Here is an 8,946-nt window from a genome sequence, read left to right as displayed (position 1 = left end):
CATGGAGTGGTGTTCACCTATGGTGGTGTAGCACTGACCTTAGCAGTGTGGATGCCCACATTTGTTGGTTGTGATGGCGGAATGTGAGGATTTTGTTGGCCATCACTAATGTCGAACTTGCTCTCTTTCTGGGGAGACTAACGAGGTTTGATAATATTAGTAAAGAATAAACTTAGTTAAAACAAATGATAGAGTAAAGAGTACAAACCAAAATTTCTTCATCTGAGAAATCGTCAACGTAAATCTCGGCCTCGATGGCCTTGCAAAAAGAAAATAAAAGCAGGTTTGGATCAGTAATGTCGACGAAAAAGAAAACATAAAAAAAAACTAAAGAAATGGTTTATCTTTTTACCCTTAAGCCCTTGAAGTATTGGTGTCTTAAGAGTTGGTGTCTTAAGAGTCCGTCGTGGAAGCCATTGGATTAGGTGGAATACCTTAAAAGGAACATAAAGAATGTGTTAGTCAAAAAAGATCCAAAGTAAGTAACAAATCATTTCAAGTTAATTTAGATGAAAAGATAAAATTAAAGATTTTGATTTTATAAGATATACATTTTGTGCACCATAAAATCATGCGTGACATTCATTAACTCAAAATTACTTTTTGATTGAACTGATATATAACTTCACAAAAAATTTAATTTAATGATTTCACCTTAAAATTTCCCATATTAAACTCAATATTGAACAGATGTATGACTTCACAAAAAAAATTAATTTAATGATTTCACCTTAAAATTTCCCATCTTAAAGTCTTGTACTTATTATAGTTAGAATTATTTAGGAGTCTTCTAGTTATTACTATATCTTGAAAATTTTCTTCACCGACGTGCATCACTCATTCACTCTCAATCTACTAGTGCTACACAGGAGCAGGTAAACTTTGTAGCCTTAAAAATGAAAGAGGCGTGTATCATACGCGCTGGAGTTGAACTTGAATGAACAACACACCTGACTTTCTTTCTTTATTGTACTAGTACTATACTGCGCTCGCTCGGTACCCACCCACTGTAAAGAGAAGAAGAAGAAAAAAACTGAAACTTTACTTTTCTTCTTTCTTGGATCTGACTCCATAAATAAATAATGTGATCAATCACAGATGTACAGAAAGTCAACTCCTAATATGGTGGACCCCATTGAAGCAGTTTTGTTGGTTAGTGGCATTTGTGGCGTAAAGCTCGCAAAACTCCACTCTCCCGTGTCTCTATAACTCAACTCAAATTATAGTCATTATCACAATTGCCTCCTTCTTTTCTTATTATTATTATTCTCAAACGCCAATTCCTCAACGCACTTTCACATTACAATAATAATCCTATACCACTTGCTTCCGTTTCTTCTATTCTTTCTTCATCTTCATCACTACTCCATCTCCTTCTCCTAACCGAAAATGGAGGATCTTCCACGAGGCTACCGTCCTAACGTTGGCGTCTGTCTCATCAACTCCGATGATCAGGTTTCTCTTCTCCTCTCTGTTTTGTTTTTTTTAACGCTAAAATATTAATGTAGTTAGTGTGTTTGTACTTTATTGTTGTTGTTTGTTGATTTTTGGTTCTGTTAAAGCTGAAAAATTACTTAGTTTTTGTTAATTTTGTAGTGTTTTGTTGGTTTTCTATTTTCGGATGTTAACTAGTTGGTATTTTTTGTTTCACTGGAGTGCATAATTGGTAATTCTTTTCGGTTTTCTGTTTTTGTATAATGTACACTAGAGTGCTTAATAGATCCAAATTTACTAGGCTTAAAGTAGGAATCCACTTCAAGTTAATTGTTTAAAAAGCAAAGTGTTTTTCTTGTCTAGATTTGGTAAGTAATATGGTAAAAGTTTATCATAAATGGGTTTGGTAGTAACTATTTTGTATGAGGAAGGGGAATCATGATTTGAATTTTGTTTTTCCAGATATTTGTGGCTTCTAGATTGAATGTTCCAGGAGCATGGCAAATGCCTCAGGTGACCTCACATTATGTACTATATGTATTCAAATTAGTTTGATAAACTTATAACTAAAAGGATTGGTTAAGTTGAAATAACCTTAATTATAAGAAAACTGTGGAAATCAAATTTTTTTACTGTACTTTTGGGATTCTCAGGGAGGTATTGAAGACGGTGAAGAACCCAAATCGGCTGCGATTAGAGAGCTTCGAGAAGAAACTGGAATAGTATCAGCCGTGATAATCGCCGAGGTTCGTGACAAACCTTTTCTTTTCTGGATTTAGTTTATTTAGTTTCTTATGCAAGAACAACAGTTGCAATACATATAGAGCTATAGATCAATGAGAGAGACACGTCTCTTTGAGTGTACCGTAAAAGGACTTCATAAAATATTTGTCAGTTTAAACCGTAGTTAACCTACATATAGTCTCCAAAAACTTACTAGACCTGAGAAATGAAATCTTCTAGAATTCACTAGGCGGATGTTAAGCTTTGTGAATGTTTGACAAAGTTTGTGCATTACAGGTTGGTAAATGGTTGACATATGACTTCCCTCCTGCTGTGAAGGCTAAGGTCAATCGCCTCTGGGGAGGCGAATGGCACGGACAGGCACAGAAATGGTGAGAGTTTTATTTTTATTTTCATTTCTCTTTCAGTCCGGTCATTTCAGTTGTTTTTCTGCTTCTGATTATGAACATTTATAGGTTTCTCATGAGATTAACAAAAGATGAAGGTGAAATCAACTTAGCTACCGGTGAAGCAGACCCGGAATTCGCAGAGTGGAAATGGGCAAATCCTGAAGAAGTTATTGAGCAGGTTTGTTACAAAAATGTGACTCGTAAATCGTAATGAGTATTTTGTTTTTCTTCATTTGTAAGACTAATCGTGAGGCCAATAACTGATTACAGGCTGTGGACTATAAAAGACCAACTTATGAAGAAGTTGTAAGAACCTTCAAGCCTTACTTTCAAGGAAATGCAACATCAGCGAAATGTAAATCGACGAAGTGGTGAATTTTATGAGTGTGCATTGTAGTTTAATCCATTTTCTTATCTAATTTTACTTGGATTTGGATTTGGATTTGCTTCAATAACAAATTTCGCGCATTCACGCAGTTACTCATCGATGAATCATCTGGTCTCGATCCAACCGTCATCGATGTGCTGACTACATGAATGCGCGAATTTGTAACCGCTGCAAATTCAAATTCATTTCACTTACTGAGGTTGGATATAACACTCAGCTATTTGTAAATGGATAGTAGTTAGAACTTGTCTTCTTGTAACAATAAGATGTGTGCAAATGCCATTTTTATTTTCTAAACATGGATGTGATGTGAGGATAATTGTGAATGTGCATAGATTTGTTTAGTAAAGTTGAAAGAATCATGCTGTATAATAGTGATAATGAGTTGGTGCCTAAGTAGAAAGGAGCAATTTTGTTGATGACTTTGTGTCTAAGTAAAAGGAGCAATTTTTAGGAGAAAGATTGATTGTGTGTCTAAAAGGCCTCTTAATAGAATCTTTGAAAAGACATTATGTTTGAGAAATTTCAACCCTATGTTATATGCTGTTTTTATAATGTTGAAAATTTGAAACTTAATACTTACTTTAGAATAAGATTCTTGACGACATTGCAGCAAAGTACTTGGATTTAAATTGTTTATTTATTTGCCTTTGTGTATTTGAAATGTATTATTAAATAACAAGTAAGATTATGGAATCAATTAAAGTGTGATATTAATTATTAAAAAAATAGAAATATTTTATTTTATTTTATTTTGAAAACTTTTACATAAATATAAATAGCATGTTTTGTTAAAGAAACCTTATTTAGGCAAACAAATATTAGTAATAATTAATGTTAGTTTCAAAATTTGACTTTCTAAAACTTTTTTGGTCTCTTTAAGATAACCACCTAGCTACCTAGATGAAGAAATATTTGTGTCTTAAAAAATAGGTAATAGAAACGGAAATAAGGGAGAGTGAGAGTTATGGTGATTAATTTGTTTGCGCATTACTTTTCCTTAAAAAATGAAAGACCATAAATGACATTTTGTGAGTTAAATGTATCAATTCCTACTCTATTTTGTGACTTTACAAGATGGCTCGAAAGCTAACTTAAGTAAATCTGAATTAGTTTCTAAGCAATAATTTTATGAATCTATGTGTTTGTATGTGTTTGTAGGTATAAGTGTCTACAATTGTCAAATAATTTTGGTAATTTTGATAATGACAACCCCTAATGTCAAACGAACGTTTGTTGAAGTCCATGATGATCTATGGTCCAACCACCCCTGATGATGACATATATCAAAGAAGTTATATCAAGTCTCGTCAATTAAAAGAATCAAGTCTCACATGAAGTGTTAAATTAAAGATGAATCAAGTCTCACATGAAGTGTTAAATTAATGATGAATCAAGCAAGATATTTTGAATGTTTATGGTTGTGAAAGAGAGAAAGTGTGAAAACTCGTTTGTTCTTGTGGATGCGTGATCAGTTAAAATGTAAAAGTATAAGAGTAACTCTTAAGATACTAAGCCCCCCCCCCCCCCCCTACGAGACTTTGATTCCTCTATGTCAAAACTTCGTCCGAGACCCTCATGAAAGAATTTTAAGATAAGTCTCTCGGGCCATAATTTGGTCGAGTCTCTTAGGCGAGACCTTGGCTAAACCTTATTTAAGAAGACTCTAAATCCCTCAGGCGAGACAGTTAGATGAACCTGTTTGATAGGACTTTAAGTCTTTCAGGAAAGATTATATGTTGAGCCTGTTCGGTGAAACTTCAAGTCTCTCAGGCAAGACTTTGATTGAGACTCTCATGTAAGACTTTAAGTTAAGTTTCTCAGACCAAACTTTAGTTTAGTCCCTTAGGTGGGACCTTAGGCTAGATCTTGTTTGAAGAGACTCTAAGTCCCTCGGACGAGGCAGTTAGACGAACATGTTTGATAGGTATCTAAGTCCTTTAGGCGAGACTATATGTTGAGCCTGTCTGATGAGACTTCAAGCCTCCCGGGCAAGACTTCGGTCGAGACCCTCAAGCAAGACTATTAAGTTAGGTCTCTCAAGAAAAACTCCAATTAAGTCCTTTAGGCGAGACATTAGGTTAAAACTCGTAAAAAAGGGAGATTCTAAGTCCCACATACGAGATTATGAACCTTTTTTATGCGGGCAATAAGTCCCTTAAGCGAGGCATTTGAGACTTTCAAGTAAGACTTTGTTCAAGACCCTCAGGCAAGAATTTAAAGTTAAGTATCTCATATCATGCTTTGGTCAAGTCCTTATAGCGAGACCTTAGGTTAAAAGTCGTTTGAGGCGATTCAAAGTCCCTCAGGCGAGACCTTAGGTTGGAACTCATATTAGAAGATTCTAAGTCTCTCAAGCAAGACCCTAGATTAAACCTCGTATGAGGAGATTCTAAGTCCCTCATATGAGACCTTAGATTAAAACTCATTTGAGGAGATTCTAAGTTCCTCAGGAGAGATCTTAGGTTAAAATTCGTCTGATGGGATTCTAAGTCCCTCAGGCGGGGCATTTAGATGAGGTAACCCATTTGTATTACCCTTGAGGGAGATAATGATATTTCTGTGGAACTCCCTCGTATTCATATTACCATGGGAGGCAGAAAGAATCTTCATGTAGAAGTATAATGTATTTGTATCGCATTGGGAGGTGACAATGATATTCTTGTGGAAGTTTAGCGTACTTGTGTTGCGTTAAGAGGCGACAAGGATCTTTATGTGAAAGTTCAACGTATTTAAGTCCCATGTACATAACAACAAAAGCTAAAATATTATCCTTGATCATAAATATTTAAAAATTTGTACATAGGTAGGTGTTATGACCCATTTGAAAATTCATAAATAACTTAACTGTAATAATATTTTAGGCGGATGAAATTTCAAGTCATAAAGATGATTCACCCATCCAATTCTTGCAACTTGTAGACTTCGTATGGCAGTTTTTGGAATATGCGACATGGTACTTCCCAGTTGTGTTTCAAATTTCCATGCTATGCAGGAAAAACCATTTGTCTTAGCACTAAGTCGCCCTTATGCATTTCTCTTGGAATTACCTTTGAGTTGTATATTCTACTCGCTCTTTGCTTAGTTGTGATCTTGAATGTGGGCGACATCTCTTACTTCTTCGATCAAATCAATAACGCACATGAGCCCCACATCATTTACTTCCTTCCAAAACTAATAGTGGCTGGATTGTGGCAATGCAAGAAAAACTGAATCAATTTTAAAGGAATGATATTTGGGATCTGGTATCCAAACCTCACTAGAAGAACATCATTATAACAAAATGGGTATTCAGAAACAAGCTTAATGAGCAAAGAGAAGTGGTAAGAAATAAAGTTAGACTTGTAGCTTAAGGCTATAGTCAACAAGAATGTATATATTTCTTTGAAACCTTTGGACGTGTTGCAATGGTGGAGGAAATCAAATTACTTCTCTCTTATGTTATTAATCATAATATTATTTTATATCAAATGGATGTTAAGAGTGCATTTTTAAAATGTGTGATTTTTGAAGAAGTATATGTCACACAATCACCTGGATCTGAGGATTCAATCCACCTAGATCAAGTGTTCAAACTTAAGAAATCACTCTATGGCCTCATATAACCTCCTAGAGCTTGGTATGAGAGACTGAGTAATTTTCTATTAGAAAATAGATTTCAAAAAGGGAAAGTTGACAGTACACTATTCAAAAAGAATTTGAAAATGATATCTTAATTGTCCAAGTGTATGTTGATGATATTATTTTTGGTTCAACTAATGCTACTTTTTACAAAGAGTTTTCTAAGTCAATGCAACCTGAGTTTGAAATGATTATGATGGGAGAACTGAGGTTTTTTCTTGGAATTCAAATCAACCAATGCAAGGATGGAGTCTATATTCATCATTCAGAACAAAGGTATTGCCTTTGAATAGTTTTTTTCCACTAGTGGTAAAGATGTCATTTGTTTGGGCAGTACTTGGTTTAGTTAGAAGTTTGAGTCTAGATGTTGAGCAGATAGATGTGAAGATTATATTTCTACATCGTGGTTTAGACGAATAAATTTACATGGAGCAACCATACGAGTTTAAAGTTAAAGGCAATGAAGATTTAGTTTGTTAGTTGAAAAAGAGTTTGTATGGACTTAAGAAAGCATCATGTTAATGGTACAATAAATCTGATTCCTTCATGATTGAACATGGATACCGAAGGACTACTTATGATTACTATGTGTGTATGAAAATATTTATTGATGGTGAGTTCATCATACTACTTTTGTATGCTGATGATATGTTGATCTTAAGTTAAAATATGAGAAGATCAAAAAGTTGAAGAGTGAAATGAAAAATATTTTGCTATGAAATACTTGGGACTCGCACAACATATTAATGGCATATCCATCCTTCAAGATCGAAAGGAAGGAAATGTGTGATTATCACAAGAAAAATATACCGAGAAAATATTAAAGTGGTTTCACATGGAGAAAACAAGGCCACATGCCACTCCTTTTGCCAATCACTTTATTCTTAGTTCTAAACAGAGTCCTACACGTAAATTTGAAAAGGAGGAGATGCAAAAGGTTCCATGTGCCTTAACTTTTGAAAGCTTAATGTATGTAATGGTATGCACACAAACAAATATAATATGAGTAGCTAGTATTATTAGCAGTTTTGTGGATTAACCAGGAAAATAACATTGGAATGTTGTGAAGTGAAACCTAAGATATCTTAGAGGAACCTTCAAAATGATTTTATGCTTTGGAATTAGAAGACCTAAACTATACACATTTGATAATATGACTAGAGACATTAATTCTAGAAAATAAACTTCTAGATTAATAATTACATTTTCAAAAGGGGTTGTATTGTGGTAGTCAAAGCTACAAACTGTGTTGCTTTGTCTAACAAAGAGGCATAATTCATTACAATAACATAAGCTTGCAAATAAATTTTATGAATGAAGTGATTCTTACATAAATTAGGGTAAGAACAATAAAAGTACACGTGCATGGTGATAGTAAGAGTAAATCCACTTAAGCAAAAACTTGAGTTTTCACTTGACGTCAAAACACATTGATGTCATATATAACTAGATACATGATATATTGGAATTCAAGAAATTATAACTTGAGAAAATTCATACTTAGAACAATTGTTCATATATGATGATCAAAATTTTACCTACAGAAAAATATGAATTATGCAGGAGAGCTGTTGAAGCTTCAACGTAAATCGAAAGAGGGGATTGACAAATTTTTTCTCTTTAAAATGATAAGAAATAAATTTTTAATAAATAAAAATCATTAAATATAACTAAATGAAACACCAATGCAAAAGAAAAAATCAGTATAAACTAAAATCGTTATTCAATATTTTTCCTTGTTATAAAAGTCATCATCTTTCTTCCTTTTATAATAACGCACAGAAAAAAAATCCTTTTAAAAAAAAATCTATACGAGAGTTTTAATCACAAATTTAAAAATTCACGTGAAGATTCACTTAATATTGTATCCTCACATAATCTCATATTTAGCCTCTCATAGGATTGAATACTATTGCAAGTTGATTGACAAAGTCTATTCATGGACATCCTATATTGCAAACATATCCATGAAGAGTATTGGACAATTTTTTTTCATGAACATGTTCTAACTAAATGCAAGCCATATAATGGTGAATAGGAGTATAGATAAGAAATTTTCAGTACCTCTTGATGTCTAGTAGGGAAGAGCGGTACATGACAAAAGAAGTAGAAATTAGGAGTGATAAGAAGTTGAAATGGGAACCATAAAAGAAGTGGAAACGGAGTGCTTGTTGAAGAAAAGAAAGAAAAATGATAATGGTAAGATCTGAATCACATTATGAAGTGCTTTGAAGAAAGGAAAGAAAATGATAATAGTAAGTTTTAAATCATATTGTCACATCTCAATAATATAAATCCGAAAAATGATAATCGTAAATTTTGAATTACATTATTACGTTGCGAGTTACCTATTTCATCTTATTAATGTAA

General features: G+C 33.5%; 1 protein-coding gene across 1 annotated transcript; it reads left to right on the top strand.

The window, feature by feature from the left end:
* Positions 1-930: 930 nt before the first annotated feature.
* Positions 931-3,336, top strand: LOC127096624 (nudix hydrolase 25). Its single transcript, XM_051035172.1, has 6 exons — positions 931-1,455; positions 1,897-1,947; positions 2,088-2,180; positions 2,455-2,549; positions 2,634-2,745; positions 2,838-3,336. The coding sequence occupies exons 1-6, from the start codon at positions 1,390-1,392 to the stop codon at positions 2,940-2,942; spliced, it is 522 nt and encodes a 173-aa protein (XP_050891129.1). The 5' UTR covers positions 931-1,389; the 3' UTR covers positions 2,943-3,336.
* Positions 3,337-8,946: the final 5,610 nt, after the last annotated feature.

Source organism: Lathyrus oleraceus, chromosome 6 (genome assembly GCF_024323335.1).
Source record: "Lathyrus oleraceus cultivar Zhongwan6 chromosome 6, CAAS_Psat_ZW6_1.0, whole genome shotgun sequence".
NCBI classification, from domain to species: Eukaryota; Viridiplantae; Streptophyta; class Magnoliopsida; order Fabales; family Fabaceae; genus Lathyrus; species Lathyrus oleraceus.
This window is presented reverse-complemented; position numbering and strand designations above follow the sequence as displayed.

Excerpts from the sequence above, each read along its gene's own strand:
- LOC127096624 (XM_051035172.1), top strand. The coding sequence starts at position 1,390 with ATGGAGGATCTTCCACGAGGCTACCGTCCTAACGTTGGCGTCTGTCTC. Across the intron at positions 2,181-2,454 it reads CAGCCGTGATAATCGCCGAG|GTTGGTAAATGGTTGACATA; the intron begins GTTCGTGACAAA and ends TGTGCATTACAG. Across the intron at positions 2,746-2,837 it reads CTGAAGAAGTTATTGAGCAG|GCTGTGGACTATAAAAGACC; the intron begins GTTTGTTACAAA and ends AACTGATTACAG.